The 22,799-nt window shown below is 42.2% G+C and overlaps 2 protein-coding genes across 2 annotated transcripts; both read left to right on the forward strand.

Moving 5' to 3' along the window:
* Positions 1–1,861: 1,861 nt before the first annotated feature.
* On the forward strand, positions 1,862–2,497 carry LOC122151032 (zinc finger protein 57-like). The gene is made up of 2 exons (XM_042782327.1): positions 1,862–2,039; positions 2,124–2,497. The coding sequence occupies exons 1-2, from the start codon at positions 1,862–1,864 to the stop codon at positions 2,495–2,497; spliced, it is 552 nt and encodes a 183-aa protein (XP_042638261.1).
* Positions 2,498–8,410: 5,913 nt separating this feature from the next.
* On the forward strand, positions 8,411–21,321 carry LOC103205691 (zinc finger protein 709-like). Its single transcript, XM_042782328.1, has 5 exons — positions 8,411–8,491; positions 18,095–18,221; positions 19,586–19,828; positions 19,913–20,662; positions 20,915–21,321. Exons 1-5 carry the CDS (start codon positions 8,411–8,413, stop codon positions 21,319–21,321), a joined length of 1,608 nt encoding a protein of 535 aa, XP_042638262.1.
* The last annotated feature ends 1,478 nt before the right edge of the window (positions 21,322–22,799 follow it).

The raw sequence follows: 22,799 nt of genomic DNA on the forward strand, positions 1-22,799 counted from the left end.
AAGAAGATAGGATGATCTACTTCCATAAAGATTTAAAGCTTTGGAAACTCCAGTGGGGGTCACTGTGAGTCAGAATTGACTCAATGGCAGTGAATTTAGTTTGTTTGTTTATGAATTGAACATAGTCTCAAGTTCTGTCATTTTCACCCATCCTCCTGCGCACATATGTCATATGTTTTAGGAGTCTGTGATGTATGAGGACGTGGCTGTGGACTTCACTCTGGAGGAGTGGGCTTTGCTAGATCCTGCTCAGAGGAAGCTCTACAGAGATGTGATGCTAGAAACCTTCAGAAACTTGGCATCAGTAGGTAAGGATGACATTACTCCTTCACATATGTGTTTACTGAACAAGCATTTCTTGCTCATCAGGCCTGTTCAAAGATTTGGAATGTGTAAAGGGAAGTAAATTGATAAGCAAGATAAACATGGTCACCAGTGTCATGGAGCTAGAGTCTAATAGTTCCTTCATGACTGTGAGAATCTATGCATTAAACTGAGTTTTTCTTTTTTGTCTTGGTTAAAATACTTAAAATTCCCTTACTGTCATCATTGCACATGTAGGTTTTACAAGTCATTTTGGGCCCAGAAAAGTTTGTTTTTGGAAACCTTGAGAAAATTTTACTGTGTCTGTGAAGTTGCTTTCTATTTTGACCCTTCGAACCTGTTATGGATGAAGTCTTTAAACAGCTAAACTTCTTAATGTCTTTATTTGAAATTATTTTCTTTGTCCTTGTAAAATTTTTTTCATTTTTTTGGTTTCAGATGATCATACTCCATGTAAGGGTAATGGGTCAGTTTCTCAACAAGATATTTCTGGGGAAAAAATATCCAAGGAACATAGAATACCAAAGTTCACAAGAAATTATTCTTGGGCCTCCATTTTAGGAAAAATTTCAGAAGACGTTAGCATTGAAGATCAGCACAAAAACCATGGGAGGAATGTTAGGTGAGTTACACTCATAGGAGAAAGCAGTATCCCAGGAGGGAATCTCAGTATGTCATTAAATTTAAAAAGTAGACAAATAAAACCCCACACATTCCTGCTTTACTTGTGTATTATGATAAATTGTCACAATAAAATTTTCATCAAGTGTGATTTAGACACCGAGTGTTTAAAATATAATTCAGATGGGAACTGTTATTAAGAAAACTTATATATAAGACATACTGTTTTAATAATGACTGTGGTCTAACCTTCTTCCAGAGATTCCAGATTTATTACACTCCTATAACATTCACACAGGGCAAGAAACTTTCACTAAAAATTGTAAAAATGTAATCCTTATAATTATTAATAAATATTAAAAGTCATTTATATATTACTAATAAAATTCTTCTCATTTTTAACAGAAATCATATGGTCGAGAGATTTTTTGAGAGTACTGAATATAATCAATGTGGAGAAACCTCCTGCCAGATTCCAAATCTTAGTCTGTACAAGAAAACACCTACTGAAAGGAATCCATATGAAAGAAGCAGTGAATATGGAAAAGTCTTCATGCGTCATTCCTCCCTTAAGATGCATATCACAGATCACACTGGACACAAACCGTATCAATGTCAGGAATGTGGGAAGGCCTTTAGTTGTCCATCATACCTAAGGACACATATGAGAAGTCACAGTGGAGAAAGACCTTATGCGTGTACATTATGTGGGAAAGCTTTCAGTTATCTTCATTCTTATCGAAGGCATGAAAGGACTCATAGTAAAGAAAAACCCTATGAGTGTAAGGAATGTGGGAAAGCCTTCAAATGGCCCTTATCCTTACAAACACATATGAGTACACACACTGGAGAGAAACCCTATCAATGTAAGCAGTGCGGGAAAACCTTCAAATGGCCCTTATCCTTACGAACACATATGAGCACACACACTGGAGAGAAACCCTATGAATGTAAGCAGTGCGGGAAAGCTTTCATTTGGCCCACATCATTATGTACACATAGGAGGACACAGTGTGGAGAGAAACCCTACGAATGTGAGCAGTGTGGGAAAACCTTCAGTTGGGCCATATCCTTCCAAAGGCATGTGAGAGTACATACTGGAGAGACACCCTATGAATGCACTCAATGTGGAAAAACCTTCAAATGGCCGATATCATTACGCACTCATATGACTACACACACTGGAGAGAAACCCTATGAATGTAAGCAGTGTGGGAAAGCCTTCAGTCAGATCTCACATCTTCGAGAACATGTGAGAATGCACACTGGAGAGAAACACTATGAGTGTAAGGAATGTGGGAAAGCTTTCAAGTGGTCTTCATCTTTACTAAAACATACGAGAATGCACAGTGGAGAGAAACCATATGAATGTGAGCAGTGTGGGAAAACCTTCAAATGGCAGTTATCCTTACGAACACATATGAGCACACACACTGGAGAGAAACCTTACGAATGTAAGCAATGTGGGAAAGCCTTCATTTGGCCCACATCATTACATACACATAGGAGGACACAGTGTGGAGAGAAACCCTATGAAATAATTGTTCTGTAAGTAAGCAGTTACTAGAACAGTAACACTTTGGTATTGGGATTTTCTTAGTGGCATTGTGTGATAGATAGTGTGTTGCACATTATACTCTAAAACTTTTCTTAGTGAGAAAATCTGCCCCCCCCCATTACTACCAGTGTTCTTATTCCATTATCATTGCTAGTGAAGGGTTGGCAGAAATTTGTAACTAGGTAAAGTTCTTCCAAATGTATACCAAAAACAAAAAAACCTCACTGCCATCAAGGCATTCTGATTCATAGCGATCCCTTGGATTCTCGAGGTGGTATCTCTGTGGAAGTAGATTTCCCAGGCTTCCTTCGGAGGAAAGGCTGGTGGATTTGAACCACCAGCCTTCTGGTTAGCAGTTAAATGCCTTAGCTCTTTCCAAATATACAGTCTGAAGTCAATTGTTATTTTCAACTTTTGCCCTCTTTTACCTTGCTTCTGGTTGGAACTATGCCAGTAGGCTTTGCATTTAGACACCTGTCATATGATAATGAAATCTAGAGTAGGAGATGATTATCTTGGATTGTGTTATGCCAATGTGGGTTTTTTAGGAATTACATTTACCAGGATTACAGACAGAGCCATGTGACTATCGTCTGTAAGCCTGGGACTATTGAAAAGGCAGTACTTGACACAGCTGAGACCCTGATTTGGACTTGTAGCCTCCAAATTGGTGGGAAAATAATTTTGTGTTCTGTAAGGCCACTCACTTGTGGTGTTTGTTTTTATAGCAGTATTAGATAACTAAGAATTTGGTACAAGATAGTGTGGGTGCTACTGTAATAAATACCTACAATGTGGGAAGGGCTTTAGAACTGAGTAACGGATAGAACCTGGAGGAATTTTGATACACTTAATAGTAAGAGCCTGTTTGTAGAATTATAGACGTTAACAGCAATTCTAATGAGGGCTCAGAAAGAAATGAGGAATCTTGTAGAGAACATTTCTATCCTATGACCATAATTTTGCTAGAAATGACATTAAATATACTTTTGTGAGGATTTGAAAAGAAATGATGAACATGTTTGATATTGAAGAAATGATGATTCTTTTTATAAAGTGGCAGAGTCCTTGTCTAAATTATGTTAAATATTCTGTGGAAAGTTTAACTTGTATGTGATGAACTTGGATGTTTGGCTTAGGAGATTTTTAAGCAAAGTGTTGAAAATCCAGCATGGTTTTCCCTTGCCACTTACAGTAAAATTTGGGATGATAGAGATACACTTAAAAAATGAACTGTGCAAAATGAAGCCAGAACTGAAAGATTTGGAATATCCTGTTGCAGAAACGAAAAAATCATGTTCTGAAAGTTTCACCAAGAACATAGCTACCCAATCTTTTGCTAAAGAGATTTGGTCTGTGACTGATGATCTGATCAGCTACCTCAGCAGAAATCCTGTCAGCTTAGACTGAAAGAGACAGAGACAGGACAAAACAAAGGAAACCTTTCTGCCTCGTGGAATTCTATGGGTAGGAAACTTGGTTGTGAACATTTGGTTGTGATCATCTATTGTCCTCCAAGAAAAGGAAAGTACCGTCCCAGGTGTAGTTCATAGATCAGCAGGAGCACAGAGTGGCAAAGCTTCCTCGGTTACAAAGGGTGGAACTACTGTCTTCTAGGTTTCAGAGTCCAGTAGCCACCACTTCAGTTTCTAAGAGTGATGCTACTTTTCAGTCAAGAAAATGGGGCCACCACCAGGAATCAGTGCTGTCATGTCAGTGGACCAGGATAAAAGAGCTGCCGGGGGCTCAGTTGCCAGAGTCACTACTCAGGTGGATCAGGTGAATGGCGCTGCCAAAAGCCAAGGAGCAAGATGGGCTTGGATGGTGACACACAAAGTCTTTGGCCAATGCCCAGAGTCTAGAGGGCAAGGCCATTGTCCAGATATTCCTGGGGAACAGAAGATTATTTTGAAGCCTTAAGATCTAACAAAATTTGTTCTGTTGGGTTTGGGACCTGCAACCCCTTTCCTCCAATTTCTCTCTATTGGGATAGGAATGTCTGTCTTGTGCCTGTTCCACCAGTGTGCTTTGGAAACTTGTAACTTTTATTCCAGATTTCATAGGTTCAGAGATGAAGAGGAAGTTTGCCTGAGGATGGAACATACCTAGACTCTCACCCGTGCTTGATTCAGAAGATGAAATTTTTACTTAGAGGTGATATTGAATGGGTTAAGACTTTTGTGGATGATAATGATAGGGTGAGTGTGTTTTGCTTGTGGGTAGAATAATTTTGGGGAGTCAATGAATGAAATGTTAATGGATTTAAATGTGTTCCCTGGAAATGTGTTTGGAAATCCTATCCTATACCTGTGGATATAATCTTGTTTAGATCTAGGTTTTCTTTGTTATGTTAATGGGGCCATTTCAGTGTAGAGTGTGTCCTAAGCATAACTTCTGAGTTATGAAGATCAGAATAGACATAGACACAAACATAAGCAGGCATCGATAGATGCCACGTAAGGAGGGTATATAATCCCCTGGATCCAGGACACCGAGGGCTGCCGACTGGGAAGGAATCCACATGGCTGTGTTCCTGATGGACTGTTAGCTTCTAGAACTGTGAGAAAATAATTTCTGTCTTTAAAGCCATTCGTGGTATTTGTGTTAAAGAAGCACTAGGTAAGTAAGGCATTTGAGAGCCTCGAAGAGGAAAAATTTTAATATGTTTTATAGGAGGAGTTGGAGGGAGAACTGTTATGATCCAAAAGGCCACTTCATTTTTCACAGGTATCATTTGCATATGCCTAAGACTTGTAACAGGCATTCTGGTGGCATAGTGCCTAAGGCACTTGACTGCTAACCAGAAAGCTGGCAGTTCAAACCCAGCAGCCACTCCTCAGATGGAAGACTGAGCAATCTACTTCCGAAGAGATACCGCCTCGGAAACCCAAGGAGGGTTCACTGTGAGTCAGAACTGACTCAATGGCAGTGAGTTTTTTTGTTTTTGTTTTTAAGACTCTAACACTAGCTAGGAAAGAAAAAAGATGGACCACCTTTGTGTTTTATTAAGGAGTAAAGATAAATCTTTTCTCCATTTTTTCCCATGTTAATTCATGTTTCCTGTCACTGCAGAGATTAATGTGATTTGTAATCTGTATCTCACTTAAGCCCCACCCACATTGTCCCTATTGTCATGCAAATTGAGAAAAAAATCACATAGTGCACAGAATTTTACCAAAACTTACATAGCTCACAGCAGTCTCTCAGTTTTGAAGACTTAATCTGTGCTATCACTTGTATTTGGTACTGTCAAAAATTTGAAACAGGGAACAATGCTGGAAGAAAATTATGATTATACAGTTTTACAAATATGGCATCATATTTACAAAAAGAATCCTAGGGCTATATGGCATTCATTTTCCATGACATGGTGGAAAAAAGGTCTAGAGATCTAACAGATCAGTGGTTGACAGTGCGGTTTTGAGTACAAATGGGCCCGCAAACAAGTTATTTTTGGGTAATTGTTCTGTATCTCGATTGTGGTGTAAGTGTACATTTATGAAAACTCATACAGCTACTCTTCAAATTGTGAATTTCACTGTGTATCCTAAGAAATAAACATAAAACTAGCAAAGAACCATTTCATGTGCTAAGAGGAAATTTAACATCTTGCACTTTGGTTTATGGGTATGCAACAACACTTCTGTCCATAACCTTGGAATTCTTCATAGGAAGAAAGGAGGGACTAGGGAAGGAGGATTTGTGCCCTTTTTGTTCCTGTGAACCCAGTTTGTACCTGGGAAACACCCTCTAGGATGCCCTCAGCTCATAGGCATAACTGGAGGGAAGTGGGCCACCTCCTGGAATCTTGTCTGTGGCTACAGTATGTTCCTTGGTGTAACCTCAGAGACCTTTGGGAAACAAAGGTACATCTAGAGCATCATGACTCTGGCCATGGCGGGCATTGCCTCTCATGGATTCAGGCTTCCCTTCCTCTAGTTCTTATGGAGACAGTGAGGCCTTGGAAGATTTCTCCCTGACCACAACTTCTGAAAGAACTTTTGAAGGCTGGGTTAGAGGCAAGGAGATAACATTCTGCCACATGAAATGAACATGAATGCAATTCATTGCATGAAGTTCCAAGTTGATGTGTGCCTGTGGCAGTGTTTGTCCACAAACCTCAGTGTGCCTATGTCTCGAGCCTGGTCATTCAATAAGTATATATTGAAGCTATTGTAGGTAACTGGCTGTTAGGTATTGAATTGTGTCCTTCCCCCCCAAAAAATGTTTGAAGCCTAACCCCTATAGGTGTAAATGTAATGTAGTCACCTTCCATGATGCAATCTAATGTAAAATTGTCAGTCATTGGATATCATTCCGGTATAGGATAGGTCCTTAACACAACCACTTTTGAGTTATATGAAAAGCATAGATACAGGGAAGCAGCGCTGGCAGTGGTTGAAGTACTTGCCTGCTAACTGAAAGGTTGGTGGTTCAAACCTGCCAGCCATTCCAAAGAGAAAGATGTGGCAATCTGCTTTCATAAAATTACAGGCTTGCACGCTCTATGGGCAGTTCTAGTTTATCTCTACGAGTCTTTGTGAGTCAGAATCAACTTGATGGCAATAGGGTTGGTTTGGGCTTATAGACAGATGTGCACAGACCCTGTGCAGAGACAGATGCATGTGAGGATTGTCTACAAAGAACAAAGGAATGTCTGGGCCCATCTGAAAGGAAGAAATTCACATGACTAAGACCCTGATCTGGACTATATGGGAAGAAATACCTGTTCTTTAAAGCCACTCACTTGTACTTCTGTTACAGTAACAGGAGACTAAGACAGTGGCCCTGTTGTAGGTGGTTCAGTGAACAAGTTGGACAAGTCTCTGGTCTCTTGAAACGAGTTCTAGGTGACAAAAAACAAGGAGTTTCAGGAAAATACACACTATATGGATGGTGGTTAAGTCTGATGGATGAAAATAAGCTAGGGGAGGGGTGTGGTGGTGCAGAGGGCATGTGTGTCTGTGAGAGGGTGTTACTGCCTCTGGGATCACTATCTCTAAGGGTGACCTGTGACTGTGGGGCTGGGAAGTTTCATCTGTTCCTGTGGTCCTTGTGTCCAGGCAGGAGTGGCTGTGGTTTGTCCATGTCTCTGTGTTTTCCAGCCTGTGTGTGAGGAAACTCAAAGGCACAGCAGGCTTAGACTTACATCTGAGTTGTATTTTACGTCTAAGAGGTGCAAAACTGTATTCCAGTGAAACCTGAGAGAGAGAGAACTCGCCAGAACTGCCCTGTTTTTCCAGGTCTTTTGTTTCCCACCTTTGACAGTGCAGTCTTACCTTTCCCCCCGTTTTGGTGGGAAAGGATTTTCACAGGTTTTACTATATTACATTTTTCCAGTATATATGAAAATGAATACACTGAGCTGAGCTCTTTTAGCCGAGAACAGAGGGCACTCTTTTCCCCGTAACATGTGCAGACGCAGGAGACCGCGGAACGGAGAAGCCATTGTCAGCCTGGGGCCAGAGGCCTTGTGTTAAAGCAGGCAACATAGGGGCGGGGCCGGCGGAAGCCCAGCCTACTCATTCCTCCGTGGTCCTGTCCCACCTGTCATTTAGCTGTCATTAGGTGGGGCCGCTTGGAGAGCTGTCCAATCAGCGTAGCCGGAAGACGGAGACGGTAAATAAAACTCCGCGCACTGAACACTTACATCCAGCGGATTCCGACTCCCGGCAGCCCTTTTTTGGATAAAGTAGACCTGCCCCATGGGGTTCTCAAGGCTGCAAATCTTTAGGGAAGCAGACTGCCTCCTGTTTATCTCGCGGAGTGCGTGGTTAGTTCCAACCATCGACCTTTTGGTTAGCAGCCGAATGCTTTAACCCCTGTGCCACCAGAGCGTCTCCAAACTCCGCAAAAGGTCACAAAGTCCCGTGGAGAAGCCACTTCCGAAGTGTTTACTACGGGATCATGTATCGCCTGCTCCGCGCAACCTCTGTTACCCCAGGCTCCGCGGAGAGGATGCCGGTAGAAGTGTGTAAGGCGGAGATGGTGAGTGCGGGGCCGATGGCCCAGACAGGACGAGGGGTGAGGCCAGACTCCGCCGGGGTCCAGAGCGCGTGCGTCAAATGCGGACGTCCGGGGGCCGGGGCCAGAAGGAAGCCAGTCAGCTCCGCGGAGCGTCAAAGGAAGTCTTATGTCATTTAGCAACGAGGGAAGCCGGTTTGTCCAATCAGGAACGCCAGGGCGGAACGTGGAAAACTATCCATTCAGAGACCGGGGAGGCTGGAGGCTGCGCCGCAAACGTAGTGAAACATCATTGCTTCGCGCGGTCGCCGCGCGAACGTTCCGTAGGGTCGCCGCTGGGTCCTTGATTTTCTTGGTCCTCGCGGAGAGGACGCCGAAGGGTCTCCAGAAGCCGGAAGATGGTGAGCTCGGGGCAAGGTGTCCCAAGACGGGGAAAGGAGAGGGAAGATGCTGGTTCTCACTGGCTGGAAGTCAACTTGTCTGTGGCCCCAGGGCCTCGCCTCCACTCTGTGGTCTCCAATTCCGAGTTCGCGGAGGGGCGGCTCTGCCCTCGGCCCCTTCGGCTCGCAGGGCGGAGTGCGCCGGCAGGCAGCACCCGGGGCGTCCTGTCAGTCCCCACTCGTGACGACCTTGCCTTGGCCAGAACCCCGCGTCCCTCACAGACCGTGGGGGAGGGTCCGACTCGGTCTGCTGGGTCTTGAATGGGAGGTACTCTCAAGAGAGCCAGGCGGGGTGAGACAGGATGAGGGGATGTGGGGCTCTTAGGGTTCTGGTTTTCCCCCAAGGCGTCCAGATGTGTGGGAAGCAGATGTCTAAAGCCACGACCCTGTCCTCCATGCCTAGGTCTGCCTAGAGCTGGTAGTAAATCCTTCAACTCCCAGACCCCTTCCCACATTCCCAGATCTCAGACTCCTGGAGAAAAGCTATTTGATTTGCGATTTCATTTGTGTTTCAGAACCCTAAGCTGATCAGGAGGGAGTGTTTGCTCTCTTGTCAGAATGGAGGGAGCGTTTTCCTATGCAAGGGGACAGGGGTGTGTGTGAAGGTCCCAGAGCTAATCCCCACCATCTATCACCCGGGACGCATCCACTCTAGTGGTTGTCTTTCAGCACTGAGAATCTAGACCCAAAGCTTAGAAATGTGTTTTACCTTTCAAATGTGGGTTCCTTGTGAGCGGTGGGTGAAGCAGCCTGCTTATCTGAGCTGCTACTCATACTGGCTTTTTTTTTTTTTTTTTTTAATACATTTTATTGAAATGTAGTTTATATACAGTGAAATAAACAAAACTAAGGTGACATGGGTCATATTGACTTTTCTTTGTTTCGGATTCCTTTAGCAAATACTGCTGCCATAAAAGTCGTTTCCGGAAGTTTTTGGTAACCTTCTGTTCTGGCTACCTATACCACAAATTGGATGGCTTAAATAAACAGGAGTTTATTCTTACAATTTGGAGGCTTTAAGTCCAAGTTCAAAGTGCCAAGCTGTAGGGTCTGGGTGAAAGCCCCTCAGCCTTGGGCTTCAGCTCTGCCTCCAGCTCTTGGCCCACTGAAGCTAGAGGCTTTTCTTTACTCAGACAGCTGCTGGCTGCTGAGGCTGAGAAGTAAAAAGGCACAGTCCCAATGTTACCAAACCACACGGCAGGCCATTTGCTTAAGTCCATTGTGAGTCCAAGGTCAGCAGAGCATGGCAGGCTGCTGAGCAACGACACAGCTACATGCAGGGTCCAAGAGTGCCATAGGCTAGAGACCATTCCCAACGCTTCTCCTTATCTACAGGAAGCAGACCACATCCCAAAGACAGCTACTCAGCTGCTTGTGGTAGAGCCCACCATGGAATTGATTGCCAGTCTCATCATGGGGAATAACTCCCACCCACTGCCCAGCCACTCAATCAGGTCCAGCCAAGTTGAGATACAAACTGAACTACCACAACTTCTTCCATTGTTTGAGTATGTACGATCGTTATTTTACTTTGGGAAAATGTCAGTGAATTTGAAGATGAAATGTTAGTAAGACAAGAGAATTCTGGATCCAAATACAATGTTTTGTTCCTTTTTGATAAGAAAGCTGCAAGATAGGAGATGGATATATTTCTTAGATATACTTTTCATTTTGTAGATAGTTTTTGTAAGTGTGTGCATCTGTTAAAAAACTGAAGTTTAAGAAGCTGCACTATTTCTGGGCGTTGGTGGTTCAGTGGTAGAATTCTCACCTTCCACCTGGGAGACCTGGTAGACTCCTGGCCAGTGCTCCTCATGGTTAGTCAGCACCTGTCTGTCTGTGGATTGCTGTGAAATTGAACAGGGTTTCAGCAGAGCTGCCAGACTTAAGATGGGCTCGGAAAAAAGGCCTGATGATCTACCAAAAGTCAGCCAATTAAAACCCTGTGGATGACAATGGTCCAGTCACAAGAAGGGGAATGGCAGAGGACTAGACAGCATTTTGTTCCATTCTGTTGTATGGGATCACCGTGAGTTCTGGGCTGACCCCACAGCTGACAACAACACATCCAATTCCTAAGGCAATTGAATTCCTATCTCAAATGATATGAGAAAAACTGCTGAAACCTTATGGTAATCCTTGAAAGTCCTAGGATATTTATCAGCTGAGACTCCAACCCCAGTGTGTTAAATAAGCAACACATTCCTGAAAATACACCCCAGTTTCAGATAAAGCAGAAGTACAAATACTGATGATACTTGTCACTGTATTTACGAAGAGATGTGACAGTTTCCATTGTTGACGGTTTGTACTTTCATAAATGTTAGTATTTGGAGGGTTAGGTCTAGGTTTCCTATAAGTAAAGCTACTTCCACTTGTAACTAGAACCTATTAGAAAGTAAAGTATGGTTTGTAGAAGTTTCCTCTGTTGATCTTAACTAAATAATGCATGCAGAGATTAAACAAAATTGGCATGACATTTCTATACACAGGGGTCCTGTAAGGACTCTGTTCTTGCCATTGATCTCTTCTCCACCCCTCTGCTAACACTATGCTGTCTGGATTCCTACCATTTTAAAATCCTTGATGTATGTTAGACAAAAACCCCACTTTGTTATTAAGGACACTTCATGAATTTTTGGCCATTTGTTCTTCCTGTTAGGTTTGTAACAGTAGTCTTTGTTGTTAGGTGCTGTCAAGTGGGTTCCAGCATAGTGAGTTGGAACAACAAGTGGGTTCCAGTGTGTCAATCCACCTCACTGAGGGTCTTCGTCTTTCTCACTGACCCTCTACTTTACCAAGCATGATGTCCCTCTCCAGGGACTGGTCCCTCCTGATCACATGTCCAAAGTGCATGAGACAAAGTCTCACCATCCTCACTTCTGAGGAGCGTTTTGGCTGTAATTCTTCCAAGACAAGATTTGTTCATTCTTCTGGCACTTTATGGTGTATATTCAGTATACTTCACCAACACCATCATTCAAAGTGATTTTCTACATAGACGGTCATACCAGAAAAGGCATTTTATTTTTTACTTCCCAATCTCTATTATCTTTATTGCCTTTTCTAGTCTTGTTGCTGGTCTTAGGGAGAAAGTATCTTATTTCTCACCCTTAAGGGGATTACCTGTAGCTTTTTTCTATGACTTCTTTAACAAATTAAAGTTCTCCTCTATTACTGTTGTTTGTTTGTTTTTTAATAGTTACCATGAATGGGTATTGGATATTTTCAATACCTGTTTTTTTTTTTTCTGCATCTATGATGTTATCAGGAGCTCTGGTGGTGCCCTCCCTAAGGCATTTGGCTGCTAACCACAAGGTTGGTGGTTCAAATCCAATCCACCAGCCATTCCACAGAAGGAAGAAAGGGCAAAGATTTACAACCTTGGAAACCCAATGGGAGTCTTTGTGAGTTGGAATCCACTCAATGGCAGTGGGTTTGCTTATTTTTTATGATGGTATCATAAGATTTTTCTTCTCTTGCCTATTGAGAGGATGTACGATGAATTACATGGATTGACTTGTAAATGTTGAATCAGTCTTACATATCTGGAATACATTTAGTCATGGTGTATAATTCTGTTTATACATTCTTGGATTCAATTTGGTAATATTTTGTTGAGGAATTTTGCATCTGTATTCCTGAGAGGTTGTTGTTGTTAGGTGCTGTCGTTGGCTACAACTCATAGCAACCCCATGTACGACAGAACAAAACACAGCCCAGTCGTGCGCCAGCCTTACAATCCTTGCTGTGCTTGAGCCCATCCTTGCAGCCACTGTGTCAGTCCATCTCGTTGAGGGCCTTCCCCTTTTTCACTGACCCTCCACTTTACCAAGCATGACATCCTTCTGCAAGAAATGGTCCCTTCTGACAACATGACCAAAGTAAGTGGGACGAAGTCTGGCCATTCTTGCTTCCAGACAGATTTGTTCGTTCTTCTGTCAGTCCACGGTGTTTTCAGTGTTCTTTACCAGCACCACAATTCGCAAGCATCAACTCTTCTTTGGTCTTTCTTATTCGTTGTCTAGCTTACACATGCATATGAGTTGGTTGGAAATAAGATGGCTTGGGTTAGGCGCACCTTAGTCTTCGAAGTGACATTTTTGCTCCTCAGCATTTTAAAGAGGTCTTTTGTAGTAGATTTGCCCAGTGCAGTACAGTGTCTGATTTCCTGACTGCTGCTTCCATAGGTGTTCATTGTGGATCTAAATAAAATGAAATCCTTGACAATTTCAGTCTTTTCTCTAATTATTGTGATGCTGCTTATCGGTCCAGTTATAAGGCCTTTGGTTTTCTTTATGTTGAGGTGTAATCCATACTACAGACTAGACTTTAATCTTCAGCAGTAAGTGTTTTAAGTCATCTTCACTTTTAGGAAGCAATATTGTATCGTCTGCATATCATAGGTTGTTAGTGAGTCTTCCCTAATCTGATGCCATGTTCTTCTTTATATAGTCCAGCTTTTTTAAATTTTTTTTTATTGTGATTTGGGTGAAAGTTTACAGAGCAAATTCACTTTCCATACGACAGTTCACATGCACTTTGTCTCATGACATTGACTACAATTTACCCCAAGGCAACATGAGAGGAGGGGCCTTCCCTTCGGTGTGCCCCTTGAGGCCTGCCCCGGGTACCCACTTCCTCCTGATAGTTACCTCTTCCCTGTGTCCTTCCCTCCATGTACTCCTGCCCCCTGATCTGCCTCCCTGTGCATAAACAGCCCTTCTTTCTCCCATGATGGTTCTTTCCAAGGAGTATATCTACCTCAGGTAAGTGTTCAACTCATATGCCTGTCTTTAGTATGGCTGGAAGCCGCAGGTGTGGGTTCAATTCCAGACCTGAAGGGCAGCTAGGGGCCATAGTCTTTAGTGGTTCACCAGGCTCTATCAGACCAACAAACCTGGTTCCTCCCCTTTTTTTTTTCAAATGATTTTGAGTTCTGTTCCACATTGTCCTCCCTGTCTATTCAAGATCTCCTACATAGATACCCTTCCAAGTGGTTGACAGTGGTAGCCCGGCACCATCTAGTTCTGGTCTCATAGTCGTATAGTGTGAGGATCACATGGTGTACCAGTCACTTGGACTAATTGTTTCCATGAATCTTTGGTTTTCTTCATTCTTCTCTGCTCTGCGCAAGGAGAGACCCATTGTTGGATCTAGATGGCTGCTTGCAAACTTTTAAGATCCCAGTTGCTACTCACCAAAGTAGAGGTGGAACAGTGTTTTGTATGTTATGTAGTATGTTATGCTAATTGAGCTTGATGTCCCCTGTTAGTCCCAGTAGGTTTTTTTTTTTTTTTACTGAGTCTCTTGAGTTTTCTAGGTATAGGATCATATCATAAGCAAATAGCAGTGGTTTTAGTTGTTCTAACCAATTTGGATGCCCTTGATTTCCCTTTCTTGCTTTATTGCCCTGGCTAGGACTTCCAATACCATGTTTAATAGAAGTGGTGATAGAGGGCATCCTCATCTGGTTCCTGTTTGCAGGGGAAATGGTTTCAGTCTCTTTCCATTGAGAATAATGTTGGCTGTTGGTTTTGCATAGATGACCTTTATTATTTGGAGGACTTTCCATTCTATTCCTGTTTGATTTCTACAGACATTTTAAGGAGTGAAATTTAAAGGTCAAAGAATCTCATTGTGTAGCTGCTTTTATTTCCCTACATTCTATTAAGTCCAATTCTTTTGCATTAAACTGTGAAGCTCTGAATTTATCAAAGATATGAAACTGTTATCCATTGCATTTTCACCAAAAACAATTTCTTCCTTTTCAATTTTATTTTTTTTTTGTTGAGAATATACACAGCAAAATAGACACAATTTCAGCCTTTTCTACATGAACAACTCTGCATTGATTACATTCTTTGAGTTTTGCAACCACGCTCACCCTTTCTCTGAGTTACTGCTCCGGCATCACCATGAACTCACTGCCCCCTAAGGTTCCTATCTAATCTTTCTAGTTGCTGTTGTCACTTTGATTCCACATAGATAGCTCTTGGAAGAGTATAATACTCAAGGAGTTTTAACTATATTTAAGTGTACAATTCAGGAGCTGCAAGTTTTTAAGAGTCCTCTCCCAGTGGGGTCATACAGGTTACTCTTCATTCCTACAGCAGTTAAGTTGTGTGAACTGTTTTCTCCTGGTGAAGCTTATTAGGGTCTCAGTTCTTGGAGTATGTGTTGGCATGTAATCACATAAGCACCCTCTCCCTAGCATCTACCAAAATTCCAGACACTCAGAAGGAAATCAGGGATTCAGTACACACCATGTTGTTTGCATGAACTATTAGGCACAGTGAGCAACTCATCACAAATACTAGATGGAACCCTCCTTCAGTCCATGCTCTTACACACCAGACAGGGACCAGCCTTGCTAACAGACCTTTGTGAGGGCAAAAAGTCCTAGGCCTGGTGTGTTAACTCTTTTTGTACACTGGATACTGGTCCTTGTTATAAGAAAGCCCCACAGATAGCTGTGCCTAAAGGAATTAAGAGTGACCCAGGGACCTCCTTTCGCTTTGTACCAACGATAAGGGTGTTCCTGGTCTGCTGAATAGGTAAATTTTAACATCTGCATTGTTGTGTGACAGCATTTTCTCTGTCCCCTACTCAAGAGTGTAAGTGTGTTGATATTTTTCAGAGACTAGGGCTTAGGGTGATCATGCAGTGCATTGGTTCCTATGAGCAGGGATTGGACTGTTATGCTTATTTGGCCAATGGGGCGTGGAATAAGTGAAGTGGGGAGGGCAGCCTCTAGAGTGACTCTGGGGATCACATCTTTCTGGAAATTGAGACACTGTATTCTTTTTAGCCAAGCACTGCTGAGCCCTTTATGTGTGTTACAGTCACGTGCAAATTCACAGTGAGATGTTTTAGCTTTCAGTTGACTGCGTGCCAGTTGAGACTTAACCTCTTTTTCAAGGTCAGTAAAGCCAATGTTCTTTTTATGGCTTTGATGGGAAGAGCTCTTTTGGCAACCTGTACCCTTTGTGTGTGCGTTTGTATGTGAACTCAATACTGGTAGCCCGGATCACCGAGGGTTGAGGGTATAGGGAATGTGTGGCGTTCTAAGTTCTTCTGTTTTGTTTTCCTGTGATATTTCTTTCTTTCCTGAGCTCTATTTTTCAATAACTTTCTATTTCCATGAAGTAACATAGAGAGAAAAATAGAAACCGAGTCTGTGATAACTATCACACAAACCAAAAAAACCAAACTCACCGCTGAGTCAATTCCAACTCATAAAGACTCCCCTTGATTTCCCAGGTGGTAAATCTTTACGGAGGTAGATTGCTCCATCTTCCTTCTGTGGAATGGCTGGTGGCTTTGAACCTCCAACCTTCTAGTCAGCGGTCAAATGCCTTAGGCACTGCGCCACCAGAGCTGTTAACAGATAAGTTAAAGTAATACTAGTACAAATGAATAGTTTCATTCAGCCAGTAGGACTGATCTGTTTTATTTTTAAGGCCTATAGTTCTTAGAGATATCGTTACTAGCTGGCCCTTGTTTCAAGTTGGCTTTTCCCAGGCATCTTGGTCCTTCTTGTTTGGTAAGGGGAATAGAACCTTAGCACTATAATACATTACTTAAAACTTCATTTAGATTTGGCCCTGAGCTTGATAGTAGTGCTGAGTTATGTGATGAGCAGTAAGGAAGGAAACAAAAGAGTTTTTGTCATGCAGAATTTGATGGCTTTAAAATAAAAATAGTTGTTACACTTGTATAGTATTTTTCTTCTTTCTCCAGTGTGCTTTGGATCATTCTCATAGAGAATAATAAGATTTGAGTCTGTGTATAGATGGCACATAACAACAACAACATAGACAAATAGTGATTTGGGTGAAGGGAAGGGCAGTGTACCAAAAGTGAGTGATCAACACAGCAGCACTGAGGAAGACAGAGAGAGGTACATGGGAGGTACAGGCAACAAAGATGAACCCTTTTGCATGTACAGACTGCATTGTCATGATAGCAAGCATTGATCTACAGGTGGATAGATAGATGGGTGAGCAGGCTGAATGATCAGGTATGTCTCGGCAGGGGGGGAGTGTGCTTATGACCATGTATAGGGTTGGCAGATGACTTTTCTACATGCATATTTGTATGAGCTGTAAGAATGTCAGGGTGTATAGTAGAGCTGACAAGGGGCAAGGTTGTCATGGCTTCTTGGCCACACCCAGCTACCCTGAGGGAGCAAGTAGTTGGACCTTTGGGCTCAGAACCATGGTCACAGGGAATATCAAGTTCAATTGGCATAACATACTACATAAAACCATTGTTCTACATCCTAGTTTGGAGAATAGCAGCTGGGGTCTTAAAAGCTTGCATGTGGCCATCTAGATGTAATGAAGGATCTCTCCTCGTCCAGAGCAAAGAAGAATGAAGAAAAACAAAGATGCATGGAAACAATTAGTCCAATGGACTGGTGCACCATGAGATCCTCAGCCTATATCACTGAGACCAGAAGAACTGGTCAACCACTCAGAGGAAGATTGGTGCAGGAGATCCTGGATAGAGTGGGAGAACAATGTGGAACAAAACTCAAAATCATGAAAAAAGACCAGGTTTGCTGGTCTGATAGAGCCTGGTGAGACCTCTGAGAAGGGCCCCTTGTTATCCTTCATGTCTGGAACTGACCTTATTCCTGTGGCTTCTAGCCAAACAATAGACAGGCATATGGGGTGAACATTTACATCAGGTAGATACACTTCTTGGAGCAACCAGTTGTGGGAGAACTGAAGGGCAATGTTTGCACAGGGATAGCTTGATGGGGGGTGGGATGGGGTGGGAGTGCATGGGAAGAAGGGACACAGAGAAGAGGTAACTACAGGGCAAAAGTGGGAAGAGAGCTGTTATATTGTGGGGAATTGCAGTCAATGTTGTGAAACAAAATGTGTATGAACTGCTGTATGGAAAATCAATTTGCTCTGCAAACTTTCACCAAAATCATCATGAAAAAAAAAAAAAAAAAACACGGTGTGTTCACAGAAAACCCACAAAGACACATTCCATGTATTAGTGGTGCTGTTTAATCTGTGACTTAGTGCAGAATAAGAAGTCTGATGACTGAGTCATAGAGTAGATATTGATAGATTCCAGAATCTTGTTTGAACTGCCTGTGAATTGAGTCCAGTTCCCAACTTCTACCAGTTTCACCCATCCTCCTGCACACATATGTCATATGTTTTAGGAGTCTGTGGTCTTTGAGGATGTGGCTGTGGACTTCACTCTGGAAGAGTGGGCTTTACTGGATCCTACTCAGAGGAAGCTCTATAGAGACGTGATGCTGGAAACCTTCAGAAACTTGGCCTCAGTAGGTAAGGCTGTCAGTACTCCTGCATTTAGTTGTTTATAGAATAAGCAACTTCTTGCTCATCAAGCCTGTTCCAAAATTTGGAATGTGGAAGTGTACTACACTAGGCAGTAACACAGACATGGTCATAGCCATACTTTAATAGTTTTTCTATGACCATGAGAGTCTCTGTGTAAACTGAGTTTTTCTTTGTATTTGATTAAATAACTTGAAGTTTCCTTTGTGTCCTCAGTGTGGATATAGGTTTCATGGGTCATCTTGGGTCCTAGAGAATATTTGTTTTGGAATCTGTAAGATAATTTTATTATGTCTATTGAATTGCTTTCCATTATGATACTTTATGTTTTTATTCATGAAATCCTAAAATAGCCAGACTCTTCAGTGCCTCTTTTACTTAATTGGTGTCTTCTTTCTTGTAACATTTGTTCTCTTTGTTTGGTTTCAGATGATAAGACTTCATTTAAGGCCAATGGGTCTGTTTCTCAGCAGGATATTTCTGGGGGAAATTTATGCAGGGAACATAAAATAACAAAGTTCACAAAAAATGATCGTTGGGCCTCCATTTTAGGAAAAATTTGGGAAGGCCTTAGCATTGAAGATCAGCACAAAAACCAGGCAATACCTCTGAGGTGAGTTGCACAAATAAGAAAATGCAGTCTCCCAAGAGAGTATCTTAAGTATTCCATGAAATTAGAAAAGCAAACAGCTAAAAACCCCACAGATGCATAGTTCCATCTTTATTCACAAGAAATTTTCACAGCTTATTTTTCACTAAATGTGAGTTGTATATTGAGTGTTTGAAACATAATTCAGTTGGAAACAGTTGGCAAGAAACTCACAAACAGTCTTGTCTTTGAGCCCTCTTACAGAACATTCAGTTTAGACTACCTTCACATAATTCAGATAGGACAGAAAACCTACATGTTATAGAAATGATTAAAATGGAATCCTAATAATAATTCATAAATATTAATATTCCATTAATGCATTATTAATAACATGCCTCTCTACATTTTAACAGAAATCATATGATTGAGAGACTCTGTGAAACTAATGAGCATAATCAATGTGGAGAAACCTTCAGCCAGATTTTAAATCCTAATCTTTTCAAGGAAAGTTCTGTTCTGCTCAACCCACATGAATGCAGTGAGTATGGAAAAGTTGTCACGCATTGTTCACCACTTAAGAGTCACATCACAAGTGACACTGGACACAAGCTGTACCAATATCAAGAATATATGCAGACTTGTAGTTGTCCATCAGATAAAAAAATGCATGAACAATCTCATAATGCAGTAAAACCATATGCGTGTAAATTATGTGGGAAAAGCTTCAGTTGTCGCCAGTCCTTTCAAACTCATGAAAGAGCATACACTAAGGAGAAACCCTATGAATGCAAGCAATGTGGGAAAGCTTTCAGTTGGCCCATATCTTTACGAAGACATGTGAGAAGGCACACTGGAGAGAAACCCTATGAATGTAACCAATGTGGAAAAGTCTTTAGTTGGCCCATATCCTTAAAAAGACATGTGAGAGTACACACTGGAGAAAAACCGTATGAATGCCATCAATGTGGGAAAGCTTTCAAATGGCCCTTATCCTTACGAATACATGTGAGTACACATACTGGAGAGAAACGCCATGAGTGTAAGCAATGTGGAAAAGCCTTCAGTTGGCCTGTATACTTACGAGCACACATGAGAACGCATTCGGGCGAGAAACCCTATGAATGCAATCAGTGTGGGAAAGCTTTCAAATGGCCATTATCCTTACGAACACATATGAGTATACATACTGGAGAGAAACTTTATGAATGTAAGCACTGTGGGAAAGTCTTCAGTTGGCCCATACACTTAGAAGCACATATGAGAATGCATTCAGATGAGAAACCCTATGAATGTAAGCAATGTGGGAAAGCCTTCAAATGGCCCTTATCCTTGCGGGCACATATGACTACACACACTGGAGAAAAACCCTATGAATGTAAGCAATGCAGGAAAGCCTTCAGTCAACTCTCATATCTTCGAGAACATGTGAGAATGCATACTGGAAAGAAACCTTATGACTGCAAGGAATGTGGAAAAGCGTTCAAGTGGCCCTCATCTTTACGAAAACATACGAGATTGCACACTGGAGAGAAACCCTATGAATGTAAGGAATGTGGGAAAGCCTTCAATTGGCCCATATCTTTACGAGCACATATAAGGATGCACTCTGGCGAGAAACCCTATGAATGCAAGCAGTGTGGGAAAGCCTTCAATTGGGCCATGTCATTACGAACACATATGAGCACACACACTGGAGAGAAACCCTATGAATGTAAGCAATGTGAGAAAGCCTTTAACTGTCCTAAACATTTACGAGAACATATGAGAACACATTCAGGTGAGAAACCCTATGAATGCAAGCAATGCAGGAAAGCCTTCAGTTACCTCCAAAACCTTCGTAGGCATGAAAGGACTCACAGTAAAGAGAAACTCTTTGAATGTAAGCAATGTGGGAAAGCCTTTAGTCAAATCTCATACCTTCAAGGACACATGAGAATGCATACTGGAGAGAAACCCTATGTATGTAAGGAATGTGGCAAAGCCTTCCAGTGGCCCTCATTTTTATCAAATCATATGAGAGTGCATAGCAGAGAAAAACCATATGAATGTAAGCAATGTGGGAAAGCATTTAATTGGCCTGTGTCCTTAGAAGCACATATGAAAACACACTCTGGCGATAAGCCCTATGAATGCAATCAGTGTGGGAAAACATTCAAGTGGCCTTTATCTTTACGAACACATATGAGTACCCATACTGATGAGAAACCCTATGAATGTAAACAGTGTGGGAAAGCTTTCAGTCAGCTCTCATACCTTCGAGGACACTTGCGAATGCATACTGGAGAGAAACCTTATATATGTAAGGAGTGTGGGAAAGCATTTAAGAGTCCCTCATCTTTACCAATACATATGAGAACACACACTGGAGAGAAACCATATGATTGTAAGAAATGTGGGAAAGCTTTTAATTCTTCTTCTGCTTTAAAATATCATGTGAGAACACATACAAGGGAAGAATATTACAAATGTAAGGCAGGAAAGTGTCCTGAAAAGTAATTCATGTATCATCCTTGCTTGAACAGTTTCTCTCAGAAAGGTCAGCACAAGGCTGGTCTCCATGAGGCAGAGAGATTAAAGATGTCCCAGATGTCCAAACTACCATGCCACTCTATCATTTCAGATATTAACTCCTCCTCCTCCTCCCAGTAATTTCTCCCATCTTAGGGTTCTGTATTTCGCTGTAGTGCCTCACAGAACTCGCCAACACCCAAGGGATCATCTCATGTAGTGGTGGAGGCTGGCATGCTAGTGAGTCCCAGGTCCGTGAGTGGGTCTGGAGGAACCTTTCTCGGGGTTTGATGAACCTTGATCAGCAGATCAGATGACGACTGCTGTCCCAAATTCAGGCATGAGATGAGGATAAGTCAAACACAAAACCAGAGCAAGAGGAGGGTGAACCTTCCCAGGAGATTCGTAGGCATTCCTTCAAAGAAGCTAAGAGTGGTGATATGAATTATATCCTCCAGCAAGGCAGGACTCAAGATACACTCCACCTGTGTTGCTCCAATAGCAATAATCCAAGTGGATGGCTTTAACCATCAGCAGCTCAAGGCAAATCCCATAACAGAGCCAATTGCCAGTCATTATAGGGAATGACTACTACCAGCTGCCCAGCCAAGTTGATACCTGACCTTTACCACACCACCCAAAACAGGCATGGATAATAGGATTTACAATATATCACAGAATAGAGAACAGTGGCTAGAAAGGCCACTTCGAGCAATTCACTGCAATCCTTTTAGAATATTCATGCCAAGAAAATAATCTCATAAAATTCTAAGTGTGTTAATTGCCTTTGTTAGTACCAGCATCTTCAAAGTGGAATGATATGTTGTGTATTTCTGCTTATTACTTTTCAGAAACAAATAGGAAGGGGAAAAGAATTCTGTAAGTACTCTTTTAAGTATAATACATAATTTTTGACCAAATAAATTGGATTGCTGTAGATTGGATTCCGACTCATAGCAACCCTGTAGGACAGAGTAGAACTGCCCCATAGGGTTTCCAAGGCTGTAATCTTTATGGAAGCAGACTGCCCCCATGTTTCTCCAGGGGAGCAATTGTTGGGTTCAGACTACCAACCTTGAGGTTTGCAGCTAAGTGCTTAACCATTGCACCACCAGTGCTCCTTGACCATAGGTATAGATTTACAGAACACATCTATGAGAGATATGGTTCAGTCCACAGCATCCAGGTTACCTGAGTCAGAACTTGGGGATTCTGTCATATGCACCCCACATACTCCCCAAGGGAGACCCTGCTTGGTGGGTTTCTGTCCTTGGGCATCAGTGTTACATCTCCAGGGCCTGGGATGAGACCGTTTTCTGTTCTAAAGTTCTCAAGCCCTGCTGTATAACTTCTGCAAAACATCAGGGATCCAATCCTTCTCTCTCAAGTGGTACATTGCAGCCGTGCCACATGCTTCTGAGGTGAGAGCAAATGTCATATTACATACATCATAACTCAGAATTTTG

This window comes from Orycteropus afer, unplaced genomic scaffold (genome assembly GCF_000298275.1).
Source record: "Orycteropus afer afer isolate SDZICR_OR568_19922 unplaced genomic scaffold, OryAfe1.0 scaffold00291, whole genome shotgun sequence".
Lineage (NCBI taxonomy): Eukaryota > Metazoa > Chordata > Mammalia > Tubulidentata > Orycteropodidae > Orycteropus > Orycteropus afer.